The sequence below is a fragment of the Lepidochelys kempii genome, chromosome 20 (genome assembly GCF_965140285.1).
Source record: "Lepidochelys kempii isolate rLepKem1 chromosome 20, rLepKem1.hap1, whole genome shotgun sequence".
In the NCBI taxonomy this organism is placed as follows: domain Eukaryota; kingdom Metazoa; phylum Chordata; order Testudines; family Cheloniidae; genus Lepidochelys; species Lepidochelys kempii.
In genome coordinates, this window is record NC_136399.1 from 3,782,378 (window position 1) to 3,810,326 (window position 27,949).

General features: G+C 70.0%; 3 protein-coding genes across 3 annotated transcripts in view; 2 read left to right on the forward strand and 1 right to left on the reverse strand.

Moving 5' to 3' along the window:
- The window catches only part of GLI1 (GLI family zinc finger 1), a 45,818-nt gene extending 36,317 nt beyond the window's left edge, over positions 1-9,501 (forward strand). Inside the window, exons 11-15 of the mRNA XM_073318775.2 lie at positions 685-834; positions 1,221-1,385; positions 3,297-3,545; positions 3,778-4,057; positions 5,819-9,501. Of these exons, the coding sequence (XP_073174876.2) occupies positions 685-834; positions 1,221-1,385; positions 3,297-3,545; positions 3,778-4,057; positions 5,819-8,013 (3,039 nt within the window). The 3' untranslated portion in view covers positions 8,014-9,501. The remainder of the gene's footprint in view (positions 1-684; positions 835-1,220; positions 1,386-3,296; positions 3,546-3,777; positions 4,058-5,818) is intronic.
- The window catches only part of R3HDM2 (R3H domain containing 2), a 218,916-nt gene that overhangs the window by 185,887 nt on the left and 5,080 nt on the right, over positions 1-27,949 (reverse strand). The gene's annotated exons all lie outside the window — the stretch shown is intronic.
- On the forward strand, positions 16,153-27,678 carry LOC144929574 (uncharacterized). Its single transcript, XM_078849516.1, has 7 exons — positions 16,153-16,229; positions 21,989-22,138; positions 22,785-22,957; positions 23,171-23,258; positions 24,261-24,427; positions 25,402-25,564; positions 26,519-27,678. The coding sequence occupies exons 1-7, from the start codon at positions 16,181-16,183 to the stop codon at positions 27,238-27,240; spliced, it is 1,512 nt and encodes a 503-aa protein (XP_078705642.1). The 5' UTR covers positions 16,153-16,180; the 3' UTR covers positions 27,241-27,678.

Here is a 27,949-nt window from a genome sequence, read left to right on the forward strand (position 1 = left end):
CCAGCTCCGCCAGTCCCCCTCATTCCCCACCCACAGCCCCTGCCAGCCCAGCCCTGGGATCCCCCCACCCCACAGCTCCCCCGGTGCCCCTCACTCCCGACCCCCAGCTACCTCCACCCTGGGCTCCCCCCTTTCCCAGCTCCACCAGTGCCCCTCATTCCCCACCCACAGACCCTGCCGGCCCAGCCCTGGGCTCCCCACACCCCACAGCTCCCCGGGTGCCCCTCACTCCCGGCCCACAGCCCCCAGCTAGCTCCACCCTGGGCTCCCCCCTTTCCCAGCTCCACCAGTGCCCCTCATTCCCCACCCACAGACCCTGCCGGCCCAGCCCTGGGATCCCTGCACCCCACAGCTCCCCCGGTGCCCCTTACTCCTGACCCCCAGCTACCTCCCCCCTTTCCCAGCTCCGCCAGTCCCCCTCATTCCCCACCCACAGACCCTGCCGGCCCATCCCGGGGCTCCCCCCACCCCCAGCTCTGCCGGTGCCCCTCACCCCCAACAGGGCAGCACCTGCCAGCCCAGCCCTGGGCTCCCCCCACCCCACAGCTCTCCCGGTGCCCCTCAGTCCCGACCCCCACCTATCAGCACCGTGCCCTGAGCCAGCCCCGGAAGCCACCTCTGCAGAGGCCTGGGGGCCCCCGGCTGGCAGCCCCCCGCTGACCCCCCCGCCCCCCCCCCCCGCAGCACATTAACAACGAGCACATCCACGGGGAGAAGAAGGAGTTCGTCTGCCACTGGCGGGAGTGCTCGCGGGAGCAGCGGCCCTTCAAGGCGCAGTACATGCTGGTGGTCCACATGCGGCGGCATACGGGCGAGAAGCCTCACAAGTGCACGGTGAGTGTGAGCCGGGCACAGGCCCCACACGCCGGCCGGGCGGGGACAACCCCACGGCCTCGCGCCCCCGTGCCAGCCAGCCCCCCTGCCCGGGGGCCGGGTGGGAGCCGGCGCCCCCTGGAGGCACCGTGTGCCATTCCCCTTCCCCCCGTGCTCTGGAGGGGGTTTCTGGCGGGTCGGGCACAGTCCTGTCTCCCGCGCCGGGAAGGGGCTCTGGGGGCAGAGCATGGCGGGGAGGGGGGGTCCGTGACGGGGCTCTGGGTGCGGGGGGGTGAAGGTTCTTTGCTCAGGGGTGTCGGGGGGGGCGGCATGTATGTCCTGGGGGGGCTCTGGGCGCCCCGCGGGGCGGCAGGGGGTGGGCGTCTCTCTCACGGCTCTCCGCGCAGTTCGAGGGCTGTCACAAGGCCTACTCGCGCCTGGAGAACCTCAAGACCCACCTGCGGTCGCACACGGGCGAGAAGCCGTACGTCTGCGAGCACGAGGGCTGCAACAAGGCCTTCTCCAACGCCTCGGACCGCGCCAAGCACCAGAACCGCACCCACTCCAACGAGGTACGCCCCCCACCCAACATGGTACGGCCTGCTCCCCCCTCTCCAACGAGGTACGCCCCCCCACCCGACATGGTACGGCCTGCTCCCCCCTCTCCAACGAGGTACGCCCCCCCACCCGACATGGTACGGCCTGCTCCCCCCTCTCCAACGAGGTACGCCCCCCCACCCGACATGGTACGGCCTGCTCCCCCCCTCTGACATGGTACGGCCTGCTCCCCCCTCTCCAACGAGGTACGCCCCCCCCACCCGACATGGTACGGCCTGCTCCCCCCTCTCCAACGAGGTACGCCCCCCCCACCCGACATGGTACGGCCTGCTCCCCCCTCTCCAACGAGGTACGCCCCCCCCACCCGACATGGTACGGCCTGCTCCCCCCTCTCCAACGAGGTACGCCCCCCCACCCGACATGGTACGGCCTGCTCCCCCCCTCTCCAACGAGGTACGCCCCCCCCCACCCGACATGGTACGGCCTGCTCCCCCCTCTCCAACGAGGTACGCCCCCCCACCCGACATGGTACGGCCTGCTCCCCCCTCTCCAACGAGATACGCCCCCCCCGATATGGAATGACCCACTCCCCCCTCCCCAAAGAGGTACATCTCCCCACCCGACATGGTACGGCCTGCTCCCCCCTCTCCAACGAGGTACGCCCCCCCCCGATATGGAACGACCCACTCCCCCCTCCCCAAAGAGGTACATCTCCCCACCCGACATGGTACAGCCTGCTCTCCCCAGTCCAAGGAGGTACACCCGCCACCGGACATGGTATGGCTCACTCCCCCAACTCTAACAAGTATGACCCCCCCCCTCGACATAGTACCCTGCCATCCAACATGGTAAAGCCCACTGCCCCGACTCCAATGAGGTACGCCCCCCCCATCCACTATGGTATGGCCTGCTCCCCACACTCCAATGAGGTACATCCCCCATCTGAAATGGTACAGCCCGCTCCCCCCTACTGCAATGAGGTACACTCCTCCCCCGATCCATCATGGTACAGCCTGTTTCCCCCATGCCAACCAGATGCACCCCGACATCAGCCCCATGCCGAGGAGGTACGACCCCCCCAGAGCGCGAGGGGCTTGGAGAAGGGGCCTGGGAGATCTCCCTTGTGCAGAGTGGCTGGCTGGGCTGGGCCGGGTCCCGCGGAGCGCGGCTGCCGGAACGGGCTCGGCTATAAACCTCTGACCAACCCAGAGGCCGGCTGTTGGGGGCGTCCGCCCTGCCCACCCCCCAGCACAAGGACAAGGGGACCTTGGGTGGAGCCAAAAGGTGGCGAATTCGAAACCCGTCCAAGGAGTCCTGTGTCACACCAGGCACAGTGACCAGTGGAACTCCCTGCCACTGGACCTTGCTGGGGCCAAGGGCTGCTCAAGACTCACAAGGGAACTGGGCCGACGGCTGGCGGTTTATTATTATTGCGTTGGCATGCAGTGGCCCTTTGGAGCCCCGTCGTGGCCTAGGACCCCGTGGGGCTTGGCACCCCCCCAGACCCAGAGCAAAGACCCGTCCTTGTCCGAGGAGCTCACATTCTGGAGCAAGACCCTCCAGCTGTTCTGGGATTTGCCCCCTCGTGCCAGCCTCACACTTCAGGGGGATTGTCCCCTGGCTGCCGCCACCCACCCCTTCCTCGGGGCGCACGGCCCCTGGCACAGTCAGGAACCTGGGGTAGCTGGATCCCGGGTCTGGCAATGCCTCTGTTCCCGACAGGGCACGTTCCATGCCCCCCAGCACAGCCCCCTCCCCCATGTCGGTGCCTGGCCTCCCCTGGGGCTGGCACCCCCAGTTTTGGAATCAGGCGGGTAGGTCCCTGTGGTCCTTCCCCAGCAGGCAGCTCGCCATGCCTGGACGTGCCCGTGGGGCTGAGTCTCCCGGGCTGGGTTAACCCCCCCCCATCTTGCCCCCCCACGCAGAAGCCGTATGTCTGCAAGATCCCTGGCTGCACCAAGCGCTACACAGACCCCAGCTCCCTGCGCAAGCATGTCAAGACGGTGCATGGCCCCGATGCCCACGTCACCAAGAAGCACCGGGGTGACACGGTGCTGAGCCGGGCCCTGGCTGCCCCGGGGGGCCCCGCCGACATGAAGCAGGAGAAGGAGGGGGGCTGCCCCGGCGAGGGCAGGAAGGACGAGGGGAAGCTGATGGTGCCCGAGGCCACCTTGGTACGGAGCAGAGTGGGTCGGGGGGGGGCAAATTGGGCACAGTGGGCTCCGGGCTGCCCCGCTACAGGACGAGGCAGACTGCCCTGCCAATGGGGGGGGTGGAGTCTGGGCTGTGGGGGGAGGGGATTCCTTACTGCCTGAGCTGGGGGGGTTGGCGTGCGGCCAGTGGGCTGCCCCAGAGGCTGTGGCTAAGGAGGGGCTGGCGCCCCCCCCCCGTTCCCTGTCTCCCCAGAAGCCCCAGCCCAGTCCCGGCGGGCAGTCATCCTGCAGCAGCGAGCGCTCGCCCCTGGGCAGTGCCAACAACAACGACAGTGGGGTGGAGATGAACGCCAACCCGGGCGGCAGCTTCGAGGACCTGTCCACGCTGGAGGACCCCCCGCCGGGGGAGCCCATGGGCGCCTCGGGGCTCTCGGCCCTGCGCCGCCTGGAGAACCTCCGCATCGACAAGTTCAAGCAGCTGAGGAAACCCCCGGCCGGCAAGGGCCTGAAGCTGCCGGCCATCCCTGGCACCGGTGAGCCCTGGGCCGGGCGGGGCCGGGCCAGCGAGGGCTGGGACGGGAACCCACCATGGGCAGTGCCGGGAGCGGAGCAGGGGGTCACCTGGGGGGCGCTCTCCCTTGGCAGTCCGCATTGCCCCCATTGCCCCAATGTGGCACTAGGGGGCGCTGTGCTGGTGGGCGCTCTCCCTGTCAGGCTGGGTTGGTCCCAGTGCCCTAGCATGGCACTAGGGGGCGCTGTGCTCCCAAAGGTCCCGCCTCACAGATGAGACATAAACCGGAGCCGTGTCACGTTCCCGAGAGCTGCGGCACGAAGCTCGGGGTCCTGGCCAAATTCAGAGCCCAGTATTTCTGCTCTGCTCCCCAAACCTCCGTGTCCTCTCCCCTGCCATTGCAATGGGGCACATTCTCTGCCCCCGGCCCCAGAGGCAGCTGCATCTCAGGCCTGGATGAGGGATCTTGGTATAAACAGCTGCCGTGCCCCACCCCAGAGGTGGCTGCATAGCGCTGGGTGGACAGGCTCAGGGAGGTTCCAGTGAGTGGGGACTGGGGCTTGTGCCTCCGGCAGGGCACAGGACTGGGGCAGGTGGTTCCAGCCTCCCAGAGGGCCGCGAGGGATCTCTGAGCTAGGACCAGCTCCGGGCACAGGGGCTCAGGCCCCCACGGCCCTGGGGATAACTGGAATGGGGGGTAGCCAGCCCCAATGGGAGGGTAAAGGACCCTGCAGCCAGCTCGACGCCAGCTCAGTTACAGAACAAGAGGTTAGATCCGGAACTCCCTCCCCAGCCCCAGCCACCTGCTCCTCCCACAGCCACCCCCCAGCCGCTTGCACCCCCACAGCCACCCCCCAGCCGCTTGCACCCCCCCAGCCACCTCCCAGCCGCTTGCACCCCCCAGCTACCCCCCAGCCGCCTGCACCCCCCCAGCCACCCCCAACCACCTGCACCCCCCAGCCACCTGCAGCCATCTGCACCCCCCAGCTACTCCCAACCACCTGCACCCCCAGCCACCTGCACCCCCCAGCTACCCCCAGCCACCCACACCCCCCCAGCTATCCCAACCACCTGCTCCCCGCAACCACCTGCTCCCCCCAAGCACCTGCACCCCCCAGCCACCTGCAGCCATCTGCACCCCCCAGCTACTCCCAGCCACCTGCACCCCCAGCCACCTGCACCCCCCAGCTACCCCCAGCCACCTGCACCCCCCAGCTACCCCCCAGCCGCCTGCACCCCCCCAGCCACCCCCAGCCACCCGCACCCCCCCAGCTATCCCAACCACCTGCACCCCCCCAGCTATCCCAACCACCTGCTCCCCGCAACCACCTGCACCCCCCAGCCACCTGCACCCCCAGCTACCCCCAGCCGCCTGCACCCCCCAGCTACCCCCCAGCTGCCTGCACCCCCCCAGCCACCCCCAGCCACCTGCACCCCCAGCTACCCCCAGCCGCCTGCACCCCCCAGCTACCCCCCAGCTGCCTGCACCCCCCCAGCCACCCCCAGCCACCCGCACCCCCCCAGCTATCCCAACCACCTGCTTCCCGCAACCACCTGCACCCCCCAGCTACCCGCACCTCCAGCCACCTGCTCCCCCCAAGCACCTGCACCCCCCCAGCCACCCCCATGCACCTGACCCCGTCCACCAACCTCAACCTGCGGCCTTGGCTTTTGGCCCAAACCCCCCCCCCTCGTCCTTCCCCACAGCCTCAGGCGAGCTGGGCCGGCGCCGTGGGAGCCAGGCCCATTCCCGTCCCTGCAGTAACCCCCCCCCCCTTGGCAGGCCCCCCCGGGGAGATGCCCAGCCTGTGCGGCCCGCCCCCCGCGGTCTCCCACCGCCGCGTCCCGGGGCTCTCCGCCAGCGACCTGGCCCCCGCTCCCGCGCTGAGCGACCGCCGCACCAGCTCCGTCAGCTCCGTCAGCTCGGCCTACACCGTCAGCCGTCGCTCCTCGCTGGCCTCGCCCTACCCGCGGGCCCCCGAGGGGCTCCCCAGCAGCCTGGGCCTGGCCGACGCCTACGCCCCCCTCTCCCCCGACGCCTCCCGGCGCTCCAGCGAGGCCGGCCGCGGCGGGGGGCTGCCGGGCCTGACGCCGGCCCAGCAGCTCTACCTCCAAGCCACGTACGCCGCGGCCACGGGCGGCCCCCCGCCCGCCCCCTTGCCCAGCACGGAGCGGGCGGCCCTGAGGGGCAGGACGGGGTTCCCCGGGGACTACCCGGGCCCAGCCGTGCCGTCCTTCCTGGCCAACGGCTCCCTGCGGAGGTACAGCGCCAACGAGTCCCCCGGCTACAGCCTCCACCCGCACCTGGCGCCAGGGCACGGCACCCGGCGGGCCAGTGACCCCGCACGGACGGCGGCCAAGCCCAAGGGGCAGCCCTTGAAGAGCCTGGGGAACGTGAGCGCGTCGGCCGTGGGCGGCCTGCAGCCCCTCGGGGGCTCGGACGCCAGCCTGCAGCGTCACCTCTTCTCCCCTCGCCCGCCCAGCATCAGCGAGAACGTCTTCCTGGAGAGCGTGGCCATGGAGGGGCCCGGGGAGACCAGCCTGCTGGAGATGGAGCAGTACCTGGGCTACCCGGAGCAGGGCTTCCAGTGCCAGGGGCCGGGCATGGAGCTGCAGGGGGAGGGCACCTACATCGGTGCCCACAGGACCATGGGGGGCATGCAGCTGAACCCAGCTGCCCATGGGGAGCTGGAGGGGGGCCTGGGGCAGCCCGATTACTCCCTCCCCCAGTGCCAGGTGAACCAGCACTTCCAGGGCATGCGCCCGCCCGATGCCAACATCCCCGTGCCCTGGGACGAGGCCACCCGGGGGAGCCTGGAGATGAACCCCATGGTGCCCAGCCCGGTGGCCAGCCGGCATTGCCACCACCAGTACCCGGCTCCCGGTGCCTGCGAGCCGCAGCCCAAGCACATGGGCATGTGCCCCCCGGGCGGGTTCGCTGGCGGGCAGCAGTTCGGCGAGCTCAGCCAGCTGCAGATCAAGGCTGAGCAGCAGCTGCCGGCACCAGTGCTGACCCCCTGCCAGAACGGGACGCACCCGGCTGCCATGCAGCAGTCGCCGGCAGCCCCCTTCGGCCAGCGCAGGGCCCTGCCGGCTGCCCCTGGCAGTGGGTACCAGGCCGAGCCCCAGCAGGGCTCCTGCTTCGCCATGACCCCCCCGGCCCGGCGGCCCCAGCCCCCCATGCCGCAGGTCAAGGAGCTGATGGTGCGGAATTACGTGCAGTCGCAGCAGGCGCTGATGTGGGGGGAGCAGCCGCAGCCCCCCCCAAAGGCCGGGGAGCCCATGATGGGGCTGGGCGGGGGGCCCAGGCACAGCCAGCCCCTGCGGCACCCCCCGGCGCCCCAGCCGTACCTCAGCCCCAAGTACGCTGGCTACCCGGCCAAGCCAGGGCACCCGCTGGGCCCGCCTGAGAACCAGGTCCCAGCCAGCCAGTGCTTCAACCCCGAGCTGGTGCCCCACCCGCCCGGCGGGCCCAAGACCCCCAGCAGACAGAATAGCCTGGTCTACATGGGCAGCCCAGGCCAGCCCAGCCCCTCCGGCGAGCCCCCCGAGGCCAGTCCCCGCAGGCTGCTGCGGCTGCCCCCACTGCACGCCCCGCCCGAAGGCCCCGCCAACGCGGCCCTGCTGTTCTACCCTGGGCACGGCCCCGTGCAGCCGGGGAAGGGCGCCCAGGGGCACCAGCCGGCCAGCTGCGGGGGCCAGGATCCTGGCAGGCCGTACGCCCCCGGCCTGGAGGGCCTCAAGCCTGACTCCTTCCCCTACCTGGCGCCGGAGGGGCAGGTCTCCAACAGCCTGGACTCACTGGACCTGGAGAACACACACCTGGACTTCACGGCCATCCTGGACGACCCGGAGCCCCCGGCCCTGAGCCCCACCCGGCTGCCTCCGCCCGGGCCCCCCAACATGGCCATCGGGGACATGAGCTCCATGCTGAGCTCACTGGCTGGGGAAAGCCACTTCCTCAACACCCTGTCCTAAGGCACCCCCCCCACGCCCTCCCCAGGCACCCACCCACAGCGGGCAGGAAATGCCCGCCTCAACAGGCTTCCTGGCACCCTAATACAGGACCCCCCATGCACGGGAGAATGGGCGCCCCGACTGGCCGGTGTCCCACCGTGGGTATGGGATGCTCCTAGCTATTAGGCAGCCACCCATCTGTCCGTCCTTCCATCAGTCCATCCGTCCTTCCAGCCATTCACCCACCCATCTGTCCATCCCTCCCTCCATCCTTTCACCCATCCCTCCCTCCAGGGACTCCTCTGGTCTTTGTCCCAATGGAACGAGCCTCTGCCCCTCTCTGCACCCGCAGGGCAGACCCCTCCCAAGAACCTGCCCCCCTGAGCCCCCTCCCCTCTGCCCCATGCTCGATGGTGCACCTCACCCAGCGCTAGGCGGCTGGTGACCTTGCACCCGCCGGGTGATGGGGCTGTGAAAGGGAGGGGCCTAGGCCATCGGGGGATTTTAATGTGTTCCCCAAACCCCTCTTGCCTCCAAACCGCCTTCCATCAGACACAGCAGCCCCCTCCTCCCCCCCGAATACCCTCCCTAGGCCCTTAGGGCTCTGTCCTGGGAGATGCCCTCCACCCCCATCCTACTCCACTCTGGGGGCCTCGAGTCTTTCCAGGGCAGAAGGGAGAGGGAGTGCCCATTATAAGCAGCTGTGCGTCCCACCCCAGAGGCAGCTGCATGATCTCCAGGCTGTGGGGCAGGGGATCCTCACGGGCAGGGCCAAGTGGCTGCAGCCAATCCCAGCTCAACCAGACCAGGAATCTGTAGCCCATTCAACGCCCTGGGCTGGGGCTCGGCCCTGTCTCCCTCCTGCCCTCTGCTGTCCCGAGGCCAGGAAGGCAGTGACAGGCCATGGGGGGACCAGCCCCACACCACACTGCAAGTGCCCTGTGCCCTCGGTCCCTGCAGCGATGCCAGCATCCCGTGCCAGGCTCCCCCCCATGCCAGTGCCCTTCTCCCGTCAGATGCTGCATGCATATCCCTTCCAGAGACCCCCCATCCCATCCTATCGCCCCTTCTCTGGGCCAGGGTCTGCTGCAATTTACGCCCCCCCCCCCATTTCTGCCTCTCTCCCCCCACCGAGTGGCACCATGGGGGAGGGGCTCTCTGCAAAGTCTTAACTTAAAACTGAAAAACCAAAGAAAAATAATTTTAAAAAAAACCAAACTCACCTAAAAAACCATCGTCTCGTTCTCCGTGTTTGGTCTGAGCGACAGGCAGGCACTCCCAGCTCCCCTGCCTGCGAGGGGCAGGAGATTTGATAGACAGGCTGGCGCGGGGAACGGCCAATGCCCCGACTCCTGGTGCCAGGCGCGGGCCCAGCGCTGGGCCACAGCTCGGTCGCACCTCTGTACATAGTGTATGTAAGTGTCCATGGGGTTTTGTACTGTAAAGCACCGTTCTTGTCTTTTGATAGCAACAAACAATTCCAATACGGACTAATAATAATTAAACAAAAAATTCCTCAGGGAAGTGAAATTCTTGTTGATTCCCGGAGCAGCTAGAAGCCAAAGGATCAGGGCCCCATTGTGCCAGGCGCTGCCCAGACCCCAACCGAGATCAGGGCCCCGTTGTGCCAGGTGCTGCCCAGACCCCAACCGAGATCAGGGCCCCATTGTGCCAGGTGCTGCCCAGACCCCAACCGAGATCAGGGCCCCGTTGTGCCAGGCGCTGCCCAAACCCTGACCAAGATCAGGGCCCTGTTGTGCTGGGCGCTGCCCAGACCCCAACCGAGATCAGGGCCCCGTTGCGCCAGGCGCTGCCCAAACCCTGACCAAGATCAGGGCCCTGTTGTGCTGGGCGCTGCCCAAACCCTGACCAAGATCAGGGCCCTGTTGTGCTGGGCGCTGCCCAGACCCCACCTGAGATCAGGGCCCTGTTGTGCCAGGCGCTGCCCAGACCCCAACCAAGATCAGGGCCCTATGTTTCTGTCTGTGGCTGTGGGACCTGCCACTCTGCCCTCCCCCCATCCCTTACTCGAGAGGATGGCGCAATCCTGGCCCAGCAGGGGCGGCTGGCAATATGGCAGCATTAGCATCTCTCACGAGCGTATTGGAGTAATGTTTTCCTTAAATCCCCAGCTCCCAGAGTCTAGGGATCAGGGGAGGATCCAGGCTTTCGTTTTCAAACCCCACATTTCTAGCGGAGAAAACCTGGGCCCCCCAAAGGCGCCGGCGCCAGGCTGTGACTTGCCAGTGCCCAGACTTTATTTGTTCTGAAAAATTTTTAGGCCTTCCAGAGGACAGCTGCGTAATAGAGCCCCAGAGCTTTTTCCATCAGCACCTGTGTCGGGCAGGGCCCTGCACTCCGGCGTCAGGCGGTGGGTCTCAGACTGCAGCATCCTGGCCGGCCCATGGGCGTCGGCATCTCTCGCCCTCCGACACTGTTCTTCTTGTCCAGAGCCCCGACGGCTTTCCCAAGGCACAGCCGCCAAGGATCAGGCCCACCCGCGCTGCCGGTCGCTTTGAATAACGAACCTGCAGACGCCGACTCCAGCTTTTGCCTCCCCACCGAACGCCAACCTTGGGTATTGGGCCTAAAGCCGCCCGACGTCATCTGCAGTGCCGGTGTTGGCAGCTGCCCGGGCTGTTGCCCGCGGATGGCGCCTGAGGCTTTCCGGACACGGCGTTGAATGCCGCCAGACGTTCCAGCAACCGCCGCTCTCTGCGGGGCTCATACCATCCGGGATACAAGTCCAGCAGCCAAGGGGTGGAGGCGGCCCAGCGGCAGGCCCCCCTCTCCCATGGGTGCATCGCGTCCCTTCCCACGTTGGACTCTTGGGCCATCAAGCCTGGCGGCCGTGCAGAAACACGCCAAATGGCGAACAATCACCACAGCCCATGGCTCAGCCAAGCGCTCAAGAAGGGGCCCCCGACGGCTGGCCCTCAGCAGACGCCACCCAGTGAATCTAGGGTGCCCTGGCTCGCCGAGCTCACCAGAGGGCAGCAAACTCACATGGACACTTCAGAGCCAGTGTCAAATAATTGCTTGTGGCTCGGCACGGTTTACCTGCAGGACTCCACGCTGCAGGAGGACACTGAGGCCTCAGTTCCTCCAGGAGAGGACACCATGCAGTGGGGTTGTACAGCCCAGGGTTGAGCAGGGGTGCACGGCCCCGGGCGAGCATCACGTGCCCTCGCTAGGGGCTGGTCCCATTGCAGCTGCCACTGGGTGGGAACAGGGGCAGCCGTGATGGGGGTTCTTGACTGCTAGGGTTCGGGGCTGGGCTCAGGAGGGAACGTTTCCCCCACACACTGTCGGGGCAGGAGCTGGGGGGTGAAGCCTTCATCAGGCCAGCATTGTCAGGCTATCAGCTCCATGGGCCAGGTAGCTGCTGGGCGAGACCCCCTGGTTTGATGTGGGGTGAGTCCCAAAGCCCTTGCCCATAGAGCTCGGGAGGGGGGACCACCCTGGATGTGCTGCTAACCAAGCCCCAGCCCCTGAATCCTCCCGCACCGTGGCTTCCCCCGTCCCCAGGCCTCTGGGGCTGGGGGCGCTGCCCTGGGTCCCGTCCAGCCATGGCTTTCTGGGAGCCGGGGGCCCAGCAGGGTCAGGGCTGCTGGACGGGCCCCCGCTTTGCGTGGGAAACCCTCCCCTGGCATCAGGGCTGGTGCCGTCACATCGCAAAGGCAGCTGGGGGGTCTGACCCGGGCCCCGGCCTCGCTGTGCCAGGGCTGGGCAGACACCAAGCAAGACGCAGTCCCCGCCCCGGGAACCAGCCCCCCAGCTGAGATGGGGGCGTGGGCACTACCCAGCTAGAGTCCCAGAAGCTGCCCCCCATGTGTGGGCGCTGGGCAGGGGGGCAGGGGCTCTCTGCAGATCCACTCCCCCCCAGCTGGGCGCCCCTAAACTCTTCCGGGGCGATGTTTCCGGGCCAGGGCCCTCAGGGCAGGGGGGAAGGGCCCCATGGCCCCTTCCCAGGGCAGCGCTGGGGCCGGGCCCCCTACAAGCCCCCCGGCTCCCTCCCCAGCTGGGTCCCAGCCCGTCAGAGGAGCGTAGTGTTCTCCTGGCACATGGGGACAACGCCCCCACCTGGCCCTGCCCCCCCGGGGAGCGTGAGGTCATCGGGATCTGGGCCTCCCCACCCCCCCGCCTGCCCGTCTGAGAATTTCCCGGATTTCACTCTTATGCCTGCCCCCTCGCCCTGGGAACATCTGGCGGGGGGGGGGGGGGCGGGGGAGCGGCTGACGTCAGCCCAGCCTCCCCCACCCCCTCCCCGGAGTGCCCGGCTCTCTGCCCCTTGGCCAGACCCCAGCCTCATGGCACCCCATGTGCCAGGGCACAGCCGGGGCGGGGGGCTGAGGGGACAGGACTCCCCCCCCCAACTGTCTGTGCTGAGTGGAGCAGGGTTTGGCGGGTGGGCTCTTCTGCAGCCTCCTCCCACCCCCGGGGTCTGGGGGGGGTGGGGGCTCCTCAGGCCAGTCCCTCGCTCTGGGGAACAAGTTGAGGGGCTGGGGGCCTTTTTGGGGGGGGGGGAACTCATTGGCAGGGGCAGGTGGGGGGATGCCCCACCCTTTGCACAGACCCGGGGCCCATCCAGGCGGAGCTCAGAGGAGCCCTCAGCCCCTCCCTACCCCCATAGCTGGGGCCCAGCTCAGGCTGCTGCCCCGGGCACTGGCTTTTGGGGCAGGCCCCTCGTGTGGGGAGGCTTTGGGGGTTTCCCTGGAGTCCCAGGCCACGGGGGGCAGGACTGACCGTGCAGAAGGGGGAACAATTGTCCCGGGCCCCAAGCTCAGGGCCCCCGATGTGCTGGGGGGGCTCCGGTAAACAAAGGGGGGCTCATTTGGAAGCGGCAGGCACCTGAGAGCAGAGCAGGGGGCTCAGCCTGCACCTGGTCAGCACGTGTCCCCCAGGCCCCCCCACGATGGGCACTGACCCCCCCCCCGGCTGCGCTCCCTGCCTCCTGCCAGGGCAGGGGGGTTACGGGGGTGAGGGGGAAACTCGCTCAGACAGAAGCCGGGGCCCTAGTCACAGAATTCCCGGAAGAGCCAGACTGGGAGGTTGGGGGGCTGAGCCGGGGCAGCCCCCTGGCCCGAGGAAGCCGTGAGCGGGGGTTAGTCAGCACAAGATGCTGCAATCCAGCCTTGCTGCTCCGGCCGGGGGCACAACCTGGCGCTCGCTCCCTTTCCCGGGGGACAGGATGTGGGGAGAGAGGCCGGGACACAGGGCAGGGGGAGCAAACCAGATGGGCGGTGATGGCGCTTTACATGGTTACAGCAGGGGGCTGGGAGCCAGGATGCCTGGGTTCTCCGCCCCCGTCGGCTTTGGGAGGGAAGTGGGGCCCAGTGGTTAGAGCAGGGGGCTGGGAGCCAGGATGCCTGGGTTCTCCCCCCCGCCGGCTTTGGGAGGGAAGTGGGGCCCAGTGGTTAGAGCAGGGGGCTGGGAGCCAGGATGCCTGGGTTCTCCGCCCCCGCCGGCTTTGGGAGGGAAGTGGGGCCCAGTGGTTAGAGCAGGGGGCTGGGAGCCAGGATGCCTGGGTTCTCCCCCCCGCCGGCTTTGGGAGGGAAGTGGGGCCCAGTGGTTAGAGCAGGGGGCTGGGAGCCAGGATGCCTGGGTTCTCCCCCCGCTGGCTTTGGGAGGGAAGTGGGGCCCAGTGGTTAGAGCAGGGGGCTGGGAGCCAGGATGCCTGGGTTCTCCCCCCCCGCCGGCTTTGGGAGGGAAGTGGGGCCCAGTGGTTAGAGCAGGGGGCTGGGAGCCAGGATGCCTGGGTTCTCCCCCCCGCCCCGGCTTTGGGAGGGAAGTGGGGCCCAGTGGTTATAGCAGGGGGCTGGGAGCCAGGGTGTCTGGGGCTGGGGCAGCTGCACTGACTCACCCGCGGGTTCAGGCGTCACTTTCCAGATCCCCCGGGCAGGCAGAGAGTTTTATCAGCAAACAAATGTTCTGGTAACACCCGGTCCTCCCCCCCCCACGCCACTCAGCTGCAGGGGGGGCAGGCAGGCCGGTGCGGAGCGGGGGCTGTCTGAGGTTGGTTCAGTAACTGTTCTAAGGAGGATCCAGGGCCGAGGATGTGTAAATCTTCCCCCCCACCACCCACCCCCAGCTCCACCGGTGCCCCTCACTCCCGACCGGCAGCCCCCCCGTCCATTCTGGGACAATGCTGCTGGACGGGCAGAGCGTTGGGGACACAGAGAAGCTCCCACTGGTGACTCATGTCCCTGGTGCAGGATTTTCACCCCACTCACCCCCGCTTCCCGCTCTCAATTGCCCTCCCCCCCAGTCCGGACACTCCGTTGAGAAGCTGCCCCCAGTTCGGCGGGGGGCGGGAGGGGAGGCTGTCCCTGGGGCAGCAGGGGGCTAGACTGGAGGGATCCCTAGCTGGGACGGTGCTTGGCTGGCTGGAAAGTCCCAGTAATGGGAAGATCTCAAAGCCCCCACCCCGTGCCCGCCGGGTCCTGAAAGCCTCACCCCCCTGTCCTACAAGTGGGGGAATCAAGCCACACGTCCAGGGTCACACAGGGAGCCAGTGGCAGAGGGAGGGTTAGAACCCAGGTGTCCGGGACCTCCTCGGGCTGGGCGGGGTGGGGCCAGAGGGCAAAGCGGTCCAAGTGAGGGGTGCTGCTGGGGGGCAGGCGTTCCCCAAAGCCCATGTGGGGGGAGGGCATCTGCAAGAAACAGCCTAAGCTAAGCTGCCTATGGGGCGGGTCCCTCCTCCCACGACGCCCGTGCCATGGTGCCATCATGCCTGGCCCAGGCACCGGGCTCTGGGATCCCCAGGCCCCGGGCTCTGGGATCCCCAGGCCCAGCTAACGCCAGCCCAGCCTAGGCGCGCCAGGGGGCATCAGGGTGCTGGGGGCCAGTGTGAGCTAACAGCTGAGGGGAAGGCGGGGGCTCCTGCTCTGATGTCATGGGGTGATGATGTCATAGCACTGGTGATGTCACGGCCCTACTGAGCGGCTACGAGATTCCCACCACAGCCTTCACGACCTCTTAGCCAATAGGATCCCGGGATGAAGATTAACCCCTTCCGCTCTGCCCTGCTCCTGCCTCTGGCCATCCCCACTCAGGCCCAGAGCCTGGGAACCAACCTGCCCCGGGGAGCGAGGCAGCGGGAGGGGATCCAAGGGGGCTGGCTTCAGGGCAAGCAGGGCCTGGGGCTCCAGGCCGCTGCCCATTTCGCAGCAGGAGGAAACTGAGGCAGAGAGAGGGGAAATGACACAGCCCAGCACCGGCTGCCCGGCCAGGGGCTATGTGAGTGGCTAGTGAGCGCTGTTCTGGCCGTGAGGTGGGGGTGGGGGGGGACCAGGGGCGGGGGAGGGGTACGCCCCGTCCTGGCTTTCCTGTTAAAACTCACGTGTGACCTTTCCCCGGCACAGTGGAAAGCCAGGTGTGAGGCCGCCCCCAGGCGGGTGAGCTGAGGCGAGAGGCGCTTGAGGCAAGAGGTGACCACAGTCACATCGCAGTCTGGGGGGGAGGTGCTGGGGGGGCCGCAAAGGGGGGGGTGACGGCATCAGTGCACATGAGCGGCTGGCCTGCCAGGCCCAGCCCTCAGCCCCCCAGCTGGAGCCAGGCCCCACGTGGATCCCCCTGGGCTTTGCTGGCTCATGCCCGCCTGGCCCCCTGGTTCCTCACCCAGCCCCACAGCAGGGGGCTGGAATCGCCCCCCAAACCGCCCCCCAAAGCTCCCAGCCCTGCGCAGCGCTGGGCCTCCTCCCCGGCCACCTTGGCCCCCAGACGTGAGTAACCAGGGAGGAAATCGCTGTGACTGGATCCACCCACATCACGGGGGGGGGGGGGGGGGGGGGAAATCCAGCCAGTGCCCCCAGCTGCATGCAAAGTGTCATTTTCCTACAAGCCCCCCCCAGAGCCAAGCCCCCGCCCGGCTACGGTTGGCAGCCACCCTCCCCCCCCTGCCTGCACCCCTGGGGTGCCCCCGCCCCCCACTTGCTGCACCCCTGAGGTGCCCCCCCACCTTCTGCTCCCCTGGGGTGCTCCCTGCCCCCTACTGCCTGTACCCCTGGGGGGCTTCCAGCGCCGCCCCCCCCACTTACTGCCCCCAGGCCCCTCTGCGGGGAGCGGACACCCCCGGGCCGCTCCCCCCTCGCCCCGCCCGAATCCCGCCCCCGCCGTCGGGGCGGGTCCGGGCCGCGGCCCGGGGCACCCCGCACTCAGCCCGCGGAGCCGGCGGCAGCCCCGCACCATGGCCCCGGCGCCCCGCAGGAAGCAGCCGGAGCCCCGCCGGAGACGCGGTGAGGAAGCGGCCGGGCTCTGCCCCCGGGGGCCGGTTCGCAGGAGTGGGGCTGGGCTGAGGGGCTCTTTGTGGGTCAGGGAGCAAAGGGGGGCTAGGAGTGGAGTGGGGGGCTGGTGGCTGGGAGGGGAGTGGGGGGTGAGCTGGGGGGCTGGGAGCAGAGGGGGGCTAGGCGTGGAGTGGGGGGGCTGGTGGCTGGGAGGGGAGTGGGGGGTGAGCTGGGGGGCTGGGAGCAGAGGGGGGCTAGGCGTGAAGTGGGGGGCTGGTGGCTGGGAGGGGAGGGGAGTGGGGGGTGAGCTGGGGGGCTGGGAGCAGAGGGGGGCTAGGAGTGGAGTGGGGGGCTGGTGGCTGGGAGGGGAGTGGGGGGTGAGGTGGGGGGCTGGGATCAGAGGGGGGCTAGGCGTGAAGTGGGGGGCTGGTGGCTGGGAGGGGAGGGGAGTGGGGGGTGAGCTGGGGGGCTGGGAGCAGAGGGGGGCTAGGAGTGGAGTGGGGGGCTGGTGGCTGGGAGGGGAGTGAAGTGGGGGATGAGGTGGGGGGCTGGGATCAGAGGGGGGCTAGGCGTGAAGTGGGGGGCTGGTGGCTGGGAGGGGAGGGGAGTGAGGGGTGAGCTGGGGGGCTGGGAGCAGAGGGGGGCTAGGAGTGGAGTGGGGGGGCTGGTGGCTGGGAGGGGAGTGAAGTGGGGGATGAGGTGGGGGGCTGGGATCAGAGGGGGGCTAGGCGTGAAGTGGGGGGCTGGTGGCTGGGAGGGGAGGGGAGTGAGGGGTGAGCTGGGGGGCTGGGAGCAGAGGGGGGCTAGGAGTGGAGTGGGGGGCTGGTGGCTGGGAGGGGAGTGGAGTGGGGGGTGAGCTGGGGGGCTGGGAGCAGAGGGGTCTGGCTGGGGGGCTTTGATGATTGTGTTTATTAATTAGCAAATGAATTAGCGACGTGGGGGAAGCAGAGTCGGATTCCTCCTTCCACTCTGAGGGTCTCGGGGGCACAGGGCTGGTGACCCTGGGGCTGGGTCGGTCACTGGGGAGTTTCACTCCGCTCCAGGTGCCCGCTGGGGGGGGGAGTAGGCTGGTGTGAACGGTGTGCATAGTGTGTGTGTCAGGCTCGTGTGTGACAATTGTGCAAGGGGTGTGTGTGTCAGGCTCGTGTGTGGCGTGTGCACGTCCAGCGGTTGTGCAAGGGATGGGTGTGCATCGGGTGGGTGTGCAAGAGGGGCGTGTCAGGGTTGGGCATGGGGGGTGTGCGCATCAAGCGGTTGTGTGTGGTGGGTGTGTCAGGGGCCTGTACGTGCTCTTGCCCAGCAATTGCTCTTTGCTAGTAATTTCCTGGCCGGGGTGGGGTGTGAGCCAGTGGGGGCCATCGCTGCAGGGGCCCCCCGCTGGAGGGTCTCCTGGGGGCCCTGGGGAGGGGTGTCCCAGTCCCTGGGCTCCTGGGCCCATCCCTCTCGTGGAGGTGGGGCGGGGGTCAGGGCAGTGTACCGGGGGCCCAGCTCATGCCCACAGAGCAGTGTGGCCCCAGGGCGGGATATGGGGCTCCTGCGGTGGCTGGCCCACTAGCCCCCCAGGGGCCTGTGGCAGGCCATGTGGCCGAACCATGCCCGGCGATTCTCCACCCATCTGCTCCGCGTCCTCCCAGCCCCACCCTGCCGCGACCGCTGGCCTCCGGCTACAGACGGGGAAACTGAGGCCCAGAAAGGGGGGAGGGAGTCACCCCAGGTCACACAGTGAGTCGGGGCAGAGCTGAGGATAGAACCCAGGAGTCCTGACTCCCCCCTCCCGCTGTCTAACCGCTAGCCCAACTCCCTCCCCTCCGAGAGCCGGGAATGGAAGCCAGGAGTCCTGGGCCCAGCCTTTCTCTCATTTCTTGGCGTGAGATTTAACACGCAGCCAAGTCTCTGTCATGTCCGACCTCCTGGGAGCCCTGCCCTGTGGTGCCCGGTCCGTCTGGCCGTGAGCCTGGGGCACGGGGCGGTGGGGGCCCCGGGGCCCGCGGGGGGGCCGGAGCCGAGCAGCTGAGCTCCCCGGGGTGGAGGCTGCGGCCGGTATCTCAGCTGGTACCTGCCTCGTACAGGTACCACCCCACGCGCATCTTCAAAGGCCCCTGATGGGTGGGGCTGGCCCGGGGGCGCCAGGCTGGGCCGTGTGCCCGGGAGCCCTGCTGCATGGCTGCCCCGGGCACCTGGCTCAGGGAGGGGGGCTGCACCAAGCAGGGCCCAGTGGGAAGGGGTGCCGGGGACCCCAGGCAGCAGGACCCAGGGGCTGGGGAGGGAGGGATGGACGCCGGGTCCCTGCTCCCCTCTTGCCCCACTTGGGACAACGCCCCAACTTGATGGCCTGGAACAGGGCCAGCCTGGCCAGGTTTTGCCCGCTTACGCACTGCCCCCCCCCACTGCCTCCAGCACCCGCTGCCCCCACCCCCCATTGCTCCTCCCCCCAGCACACGCTGCCCCTCCCCCCCGCTGCCGCTCCCCATCAGCACACTGACCCCGCCTCCCACTGTCCCCCCCGCAGACGGTGCCCCCAGGGCTGGGCTAGCGGGGGGGGGCACTGGCAGGGCTGGGGTGTGTGTGCGAAGTTTGCACAACTCCCTCGCTGTCTGAGACTCTGACTGGAGTTGACCCCGATGCCCAGGCGGGTCCCTGTGTTTGGCAGCTACCTCTGAGTCCCCCCCCATGTGAGTGTGTGAAACCACTGCCCAGCACCGCCCCCCCCAGCCCAGCACCATCCCCCCCCAGCCCAGCGCCTGCATGTTACTGTGCATCTGGGTGTCTGACTGCGTGTGCGTGTGTGTGACTGTGTGTCTGTGAACATGTGGGACTGCAGGACCCCGTGTCTTCTCCCGTCCCTGGTGCCCCCCCCAGGGCTGGTCCCCCCCATTCCTGGGTGGGTTGGAGCTCTGGCCATGGGACAGTGGTGTCGGCCCGTCCCCACCCAGGGCAGTGACCCTGCCAGGCCCGGGCGGTCTCGGCGCCAGGGGACGAGCCTGCCCCACGCTGCCCCCTGAGCCAGCTATTCCCTGCCCCCTGGGCACTGATGTGGGGCTGGGAGCCCAGCTCAGGGTTTCCACCCCCGCTCCCCTGGGCTGCGTCAGGGGCCAGGCTTGGGAACATTCAGCTCCCACCCATGCTGCCCGGCTCGGCGCCCTCCCCTCCGCTCCCCCCACCCTGCGGTGTCCATCTGTTCTCACGGGGTCCCCAGCAGGGCGGGGGCTGGCCAGGGAACTGAGCCAGTGAGCTGGGAAGGAAACGGCCCCTTCTCTGCACGCGAGCGGGCGCCCGCCGGGGTGTGCGGCCTGCCAGCCCCGTGGCTCCGTGCCAGCTACGGACCCTCCTGGGGGCACCTGGCTGGGCCCCACGGGCTGACATGGCTCCCCACCCCCAGCTCTGCCGGTGCCCCTCACTCCCGACCCGCAGCCCCCTGCCACCCCAGCCCTGGGCTCTGCCCACCCCCAGCTCTGCCGGTGCCCCTCACTCCCGACCCGCAGCCCCCTGCCAGCCCAGCCCTGGGCTCTGCCCCCCCCCAGCTCTGCCGGTGCCCCTCACTCCCGACCCGCAGCCCCCTGCCAGCCCAGCCCTGGGCTCTGCCCCCCCACCCAGCTCTGCCGGTGCCCCTCCCTCCCGACCCGCAGCCCCCTGCCAGCCCAGCCCTGGGCTCTGCCCCCCCCCAGCTCTGCCGGTGCCCCTCACTCCCGACCCGCAGCCCCCTGCCAGCCCAGCCCTGGGCTCTGCCCCCCCCAGCTCTGCCGGTGCCCCTCACTCCCGACCCGCAGCCCCCTGCCACCCCAGCCCTGGGCTCTGCCCCCCCCCAGCTCTGCCGGTGCCCCTCACTCCCGACCCGCAGCCCCCTGCCAGCCCAGCCCTGGGCTCTGCCCCCCCACCCAGCTCTGCCGGTGCCCCTCACTCCCGACCCGCAGCCCCCTGCCACCCCAGCCCTGGGCTCTGCCCCCCCCCAGCTCTGCCGGTGCCCCTCACTCCCGACCCGCAGCCCCCTGCCAGCCCAGCCCTGGGCTCTGCCCCCCCACCCAGCTCTGCCGGTGCCCCTCACTCCCGACCCGCAGCCCCAGTCAGAGGTGAGGATGGGGCCAGGTTCCCTCCAGCATGGAGAGTCTGTGCCCCGGGGTAGGGGCAGGGGGGGGCTGGAGCTCCCCACCCCCTCAGGCCAAGAGCAGCCTCCTCGGGCAGGAAGTGAAACAGCTTCTCCTGGAAACCTCCCGTCACACCTCCCCTCCCCCAACTCCTGGCATGACGGGGCAGGGGCAGCCCCACGGGGCAGGGGCAGCCCCATAGAAGCTGCGGGGCGGGGGGGGGAGGGAGTCCGTCTAAGGAAAGCAAAAGTCCTGCAAGGTGGGGAACAGGGAGGTGAAGTTGGAGCCTAGAGGGGCCCCCACCCAGCTCTGCCGGTGCCCCTCACTCCCGACCCGCAGCCCCCTGCCACCCCAGCCCTGGGCTCCCCCCGTCAGCCCCCTGGTGACTGTCTGGGCTACTGGTGGCTGGTGCCAGAGGCAGGCCAGGCTCGGGGGAGGAGCGTGTGGCGGCGAGGGGGCATGTGCCCAAGGTGCTAACCCCGTCCCCGGCTGTCTCCCCGCCCCGCGCTCCTGCCACCCTGGTGGAGATGGCATCACGGCTGCAGCGAGGGGCTGCCAGCTCCCTGCCCCCGCCTTGATGGGCCCCGGGGAGTTTCCAGGCCTCCTTCCGCCCTCCTTGTCCCCAAGGGCCCTGCTCCTCCGGCCCCCCGCGGATCTCGCTTGTGGTGAGTCTGACTCAGAACAGAACAGGCCATGCCAGCCCTTGCCCCTGCCCAGGGAGACTTGGGCAGCAGGCCCTGCCCCCCCTCCACTCCCGGCCACCAGGGCGAGCGTCCCTGTGCCCCGGAGACCCTACAATAACAAGCCAGGGCGAGCATCTGATGGGATGGGGGGGATCAGCCTCCTCCAGGTTATTATAATCATGTGTTTGCATGTGCAGTGAATGGGGGGGTGGGGGGGTGTCATGCGGGTGTGTTAGTGTGACACGTGCCCGTGAACTGGAAGGGGGTTCAGGGCGCCCTGCGTCTGTCTGCGCCGGCGGGGGGGGGGGGTTTAACCGTCGCAGGCCTGGCTCTCTCTGTCCAGCTGGTATTTCTGGTCCTGCCCCAGGTGCGGGCGCTCTCTGGTTGCCCAGGGCACCTGGAGGGGGAATTCCCGGGGCTGCCGGGAGCCAAAGCCCTTTCGCCTGTCCAGGGCCCCTCCAGCCGTGGCGGAGGGCTGCAGGACAGGCTGCCCCTCCTCCCAGCCCCCGGCGAGGGTTTTTAGGGCTGCGGGGACAAACACACACCCCCACACCCCCACCAGCTGCTCCCCTGGGATCCCTCCCCCGCCATGACACCCCTGTGGGGCCAAGCGTTCCCCGCAACCTCTCTTCCCACAGCAGGGCAGCGCTGAGTCCACGACCCCACCCGGGTGGGGGCCGAGTGCCTGGGCCGATTTCCGCCCCCCTCCCTATGGGGGGCTGCTGGGCCTCGGTGCAGGGCCCAGGGCTTGGCCTGGGGCGTTTTCACACCTGTTGCTGCAGCGCCCGGCTGAGGCTGGGGCCGGATGTGCAAGGGGAGCTCCACCCGACCTTCCTGGGCCACAGGGAGGGCGGCTAGCGGTGAGTCTCCCCAGAACCTGCCCTGGGGCTCCACAAGGCCATGTGGGGCTGGAGCTGCTGGGCCAGGCAGGTGATGGACGGGGGGATTCGGGCTTGCCCGAGTTTCTCTCCCCGTCCCTGACCAGCTCCAGTCTCTCCTGCTGCAGCGCTGGCTTTCAAGGGGGACGGGGACCCACAGGAGACTGAGCTGAGCCAGGGCCCCAGCCCCACGGCTGCCCTCCTGCCAGCGCCCGGAGACCAAGGCGGGGCTGCAGCCGAAATGCAGCAGAGACGCAGCCATCCGGACCCCAACCATGGTAAGTGCGAGCGGCAAACTCCACCTTCAGCACCAGCCTGGCCCCCTCCAGGGGGTGTCCCAGCCTGGGGCTGCCCCACAGCTCTGCTGGTGCCCCTCACTCCCGACCCGCAGCCCCTGCTAGCCCAGCCCTGGGCTCTGCCCCCCCAGCCCTGCCGGTGCCCCTCACTCCCGACCCGCAGCCCCTGCTAGCCCAGCCCTGGGCTCTGCCCCCCCAGCCCTGCCGGTGCCCCTCACTCCCGACCCGCAGCCCCTGCCAGCCCAGCCCTGGGCTCTGCCCCGCCAGCCCTGCCGGTGCCCCTCACTCCCGACCCGCAGCCCCTGCCAGCGCAGCCCTGGGCTCTGCCCCCCAGCCCTGCCGGTGCCCCTCACTCCCGACCCGCAGCCCCTGCTAGCCCAGCCCTGGGCTCTGCCCCGCCAGCCCTGCCGGTGCCCCTCACTCCCGACCCGCAGCCCCTGCCAGCCCAGCCCTGGGCTCTGCCCCCCCAGCCCTGCCGGTGCCCCTCACTCCCGACCCGCAGCCCCTGCTAGCCCAGCCCTGGGCTCTGCCCCCCAGCCCTGCCGGTGCCCCTCACTCCCGACCCGCAGCCCCTGCCCGCCCAGCCCTGGCTGGTGCTGTGGCTGGCGACGCTGCTCTCTCTCCCCAGGTCGGACTCCGGAGCCCCCCGGAGCCCTGGCGCCATGGCCGGGTGCCCCGTCCTGCGAGTGCGGATCTCGCGCCTTCGTCTGCCTGAGCCCGCGCACCCGGCTCCAGCCCCAGGGGGCCCTGGGCGGCCCGGCCCAGCTCAGCCGGCCCCTAGCGCCCCCCACCCCCAGCCAGGTACGGCACAGCGGGGGGCGGGGGGAGCACCGGGGGCTGGGCATCGCCGGCCGCAGGGGCTCGGTCACCGGGAAGGTGGGGGGAGGCTGAGCCCCGAGGGGAGCTGGGGGCCGAGGGAGCCAAGGGGAAGCTGGGGCAGGGGCAGTGGGGGAGGGCGGAGAGAGCTGGGGGGCTCTGTCCAGCCCCTAACGAGGGGGGTTTGTCTCGGGGCAGACGGAGACACGTCGGTTTGGGTGCCCGGCTTGCGGGAAGGGCTTCAAATACAAACACCACCTGAAGGAGCATGAGCGCATCCACAGCGGTGAGACCCCCCCGCCCCCCTCTGCCCCCCCCCACTGTGCCCCCCACTGTCAGCGCATCCACAGCGGTGAGACCCCCCCGCCCCCCTCTGTCCCCCCCCACTGTGCCCCCCCACTGTCAGCGCATCCACAGCGGTGAGACCCCCCTGCCCCCCTCTGTCCTCCCCCCTGTACCCCCCACTGTCAGCACATCCACAGCGGTGAGACCCCCCCACAGTGCCCCCCCCACTGTCAGCGCATCCACAGCGGTGAGACCCCCTGCCCCCCTCTGTCCCCCCCCACTGTCAGCGCATCCACAGCACGGAGACCCCTCTGTCCCCCCCCCCAGTCAGCATATCCACAGTGCGGAGGGCCCCCCAACCTCCCATGCAGCCCATACCCCCATGTCCCAGCGTTCAGAGTGAGAGCGGGGGGCTGGGATAGTGGCGGGGGGGGACAGGCCCTGCGTCTCTTTTTCTCACCTCCTGCGGCTCTCAGAGCTCGTGTTACTCCCCCCCCGGCCCGTGTCTGTCCGTCTGTCCCACCCCCAGCACTGACCCCTGTCTCCGTCCCCCCAGGCGAGAAGCCCTACGAATGTGCCATCTGCCAGAAGCGCTTCTCCCATTCGGGCTCCTACAGCTCGCACCTCAGCGCCCGCCGCTGCCTGCTGCCCGCCCCCGACTCCCCAGCCCCATGGGAGAGCCGCCCATGTGCTGCCAGGCCCCGGGGGGGCCACGCTGGGGGCTGTGGGGCCTACGGCCCGGACCTCAGCTCCCTGCACAGCCCCGGCCCGGCCCGGCCCCTTCCGGGCCCCCCTGACCCGGGAATGGAGGGACCCAGGGACGCCAATGTGCCAGGATCTGGCCCTGACCAGGCCCCCCCCGAGACCCCCACCATGGAGCAGCCCTTGGACCTGTCTCTTCCCAAGCCAGGCAAGGAGCCCAAGCCCAGCCCGGTGCCCTCGGAGGAGCCCCCGACCCGGCTGCCCTATGAGCCCCTCTACATGCCCACCTCCCTCTTCCCAGCCTTCCTGCCCAGCACCCTCAGCCATCTCCTCCCGCACGGGGCCCCTCGGCTGCACGGGAACCCGGAGCTGCCGGCCCCCCAGTTCCTGCCTTTTCTGCTCTACCCGTATGGGGCGGAGGCAGGGCCGGCACTGACCACGGGCCACTGGGAGCAACACGGGCCTCTGGTGAGAAACTGCCCTGGGAAAGCGGGGCTGCGGGTCGGGAGTGAGGGGCACCAGCAGAGCTGGGGGGGGGAGTCTGGGGCTGAGCTAGCAGGGGCTGTGGGTCGGGAGTGAGGGGCACTGGCAGAGCTGGGGGGGGTGGGGGAGTCTGGGGCTGAGCTGGCAGGGGCTGTGGGTCAGGAGTGAGGGGCACCAGCAGAGCTGGGGGGGGGAGCCCAGGGCTGGGGGCTGGCAGGGGCTGTGGGTTGGGAGTGAGGGGCACCGGTAGAGCTGGGGGGGGTGGGGGAGTCTGGGGCTGAGCTAGCAGGGGCTGTGGGTCGGGAGTGAGGGGCACTGGCAGAGCTGGGGGGGGTGGGGGAGTCTGGGGCTGGGCTAGCAGGGGCTGTGGGTCGGGAGTGAGGGGCACCGGCAGAGCTGAGGGGGCGGGGGGAAGCCCAGGGCTGGGGGCTGGCAGGGGCTGTGGGTTGGGAGTGAGGGGCATCGGCAGAGCTGGGGGGAGCGGGGGGAAGCCCAGGGCTGGGGGCTGGCAGGGGCTGTGGGTCGGGAGTGAGGGGCACCGGTAGAGCTGGGGGGGCGGGGGGAAGCCCAGGGCTGGGGGCTGGCAGGGGCTGTGGGTCGGGAGTGAGGGGCACCGGCAGAGCTGGGGGGGTGGGGGAGTCTGGGGCTGAGGTAGCAGGGGCTGTGGGTCGGGAGTGAGGGGCACCGGCAGAGCTGGGGGGGGCGGGGGGAAGCCCAGGGCTGGGGGCTGGCAGGGGCTGTGGGTCGGGAGTGAGGGGCACCGGCAGAGCTGGGGTGGGCGGGGGGAGCCCAGGGCTGGGGGCTGGCAGGGGCTGTGGGTCGGGAGTGAGGGGCACCGGCAGAGCTGGGGGGTGTTGCTGGCAGAGGCCCCCCCTTTCCCTGGTTTGGCCCTTGCCGGCCGTGGGGGGCTGCGGAGCTCCCAGTCTTGGCCCCACTGACGGCCCCGTTCGCCCCCCCAGGGAGCCGGCGGGGCTGGGTGGCGCCCCCTGCAGGCGGGCGGGGAGCCGGGGGGCAGCCGGAGGCGGCTGCGGAGGACCCCCGAAGGGCTGTATCTGTGTGAGCTCTGCCCCAAAACCTTCCGGAAGAGCAGCTCCCTCCTGCGGCACCAGTACGAGCACACGGGTGAGCTGGGGGGTCGCCTGGGGTTGGGGAGACGGGGGGGAGAGCCCAGCGGGGGGGGGCGGGGTTGGGGAGACGGGGAGGGGGGAAAGCCCAGCGGGGGGAGGCCGGGGTTGGGGAGACGGGGGGGAGCCCAGCTGGGGCGGTTTGAGGAGACGGGGGGGAGCCCAGCGGAGAGGTTGGGGAGATGGGGGAAGCCCTGTGGGGGGGGTTGGGGAGACGGGGTGGGGGGGGAGCCCAGCTGGGGGGGTTTGAGGAGACGGGGGGGAGCCCAGCAGAGAGGCTGGGGTTGGGGAGATGGGGGAAGCCCTGTGGGGGGGGTTGAGGAGACGGGGTGGGGGGGGAGCCCAGCAGAGAGGCTGGGGTTAGGGAGATGGGGGAAGCCCTGTGGGGGGGTTTGGGGAGACGGGGTGGGGGGGGAGCCCAGCTGGGGCGGTTTGAGGAGACGGGGGGGAGCCCAGCGGAGACGTTGGGGAGATGGGGGAAGCCCTGTGGGGGGGGTTGGGGAGATGGGGGGGGGGAGCCCAGCCGGGGCGGTTTGAGGAGACGTGGGGGGAGCCCAGCGGAGAGGCTGGGGTTGGGGAGATGGGGGAAGCCCTGTGGGGGGGTTTGGGGAGACGGGGTGGGGGGGAGCCCAGCCGGGGGGGTTTGAGGAGACGGGGGGGAGCCCAGCGGAGAGGCTGGGGTTAGGGAGATGGGGGAAGCCCTGTGGGGGGGGTTGGGGAGACGGGGTGGGGGGGGAGCCCAGCCGGGGGGGTTTGAGGAGACGGGGGGGAGCCCAGCAGAGAGGCTGGGGTTGGGGAGATGGGGGAAGCCCTGTGGGGGGGGTTGAGGAGACGGGGTGGGGGGGGAGCCCAGCAGAGAGGCTGGGGTTGGGGAGATGGGGGAAGCCCTGTGGGGGGGGTTGGGGAGACGGGGGGCCGGGGGGTCCCCGCACTGACGTGCCCGTCCCCACAGGGAGACGCCCGCACCGCTGCCCGCTCTGCCCCAAGGCCTTCAAGCACAAGCACCACCTGGGGGAACACGCCCGGCTGCACTCCGGGGAACGCCCCTTCCAGTGCGCCCGCTGTGCCCGCCGCTTCTCCCACTCCGGCTCCTACTCTCAGCACCTCAACCACCGGCAGGGCTGCTGCCGGGCCTGGGGCGCCCCCGGCCCCCGCGGGGAGACCCCCGTGCCCAGCCACGCCCCCCAGGGGGAGACCCCAGCCCCCGCCCCCCGTGGGGAGACCCCAGCCCCTCTCGGGGAGATCCCTGTGCCCAGCCACGCCCCCCAGGGGGAGACCCCAGCCCCCGCCCCCCGTGGGGAGACCCCTGCCCCTCTCGGGGAGATCCCTGTGCCCAGCCACGCCCCCCAGGGGGAGACCCCAGCCCCCGCCCCCCGTGGGGAGACCCCTGCCCCTCTCGGGGAGACCCCCGTGCCCAGCCACGCCCCCCAGGGGGAGACCCCAGCCCCCGCCCCCCGTGGGGAGACCCCTGCCCCTCTCGGGGAGATCCCTGTGCCCAGCCACGCCCCCCAGGGGGAGACCCCAGCCCCCGCCCCCCGTGGGGAGACCCCTGCCCCTCTCGGGGAGATCCCCGTGCCCAGCCACGCCCCCCAGGGGGAGACCCCCGCCCCTCACGGGAAGATCCTGGTCCCCGCCCCCCAAGGGGGAGACCCCAACCCCCTGTCGCCAGGGTGACACCCTCCCCTCCCCCCACAGGAAGACCCCACCCCACCACTGGCCCCAGGACTTGGCCCCGGGGAGATGCTGCTCCCCACCCCCTGCAACTCCCCCATGTGTCTGCAGGGGGGTCGGGCCACAGGCCAGGGCCCCATCAGCGCCAGGTGCCCTCAGGCCCGGCCCCTCAGCGCTGGGCTGGGCAGGCACGTCCTGGAGCTCCTTACGGCTCCCTGCCCCTCTGGGCGGGCACCATGGGCACCCTGCCCCAGAGCCCGACGTTGACGCTGCTCAGCAGAGCCTAGTGGCAAAGCTTTCCTGCCCTCCCGCTGCCTCCCCCCCCCACCTGATCCCGGGGCGCCCAGGGAGTTTCCTTCTGCAGCCCACGAAGGAGCCCAACAGGATGTGTGTGGGCGGGGGGGGGGTTTCTGATTGTGAACGGGTGAGAGAAATCAATAAATAAATAACCACGCCCCCTCGGCATGGCTGGGTCCCGTGCGGAGCGGGGCCAATGCCCGCAAGACAGTGGGGCGGGGGGCAATGGGGTTGGTGCCCCCCATGGCCTCCTGGCTTCTATCCTCAGGGAGGGGAGTGGGGGGGCCAATGGGTTAGAGGGGAAGCGATTGGGGGAGGGACTAGCAGCCTAACTGACCCCTCTGCCTGGCCCCTAGGGACCCCCCACCTCCAGGTCACAGTAACTGGGGTGACCCCCTGTCACGAAGTCCCCGGG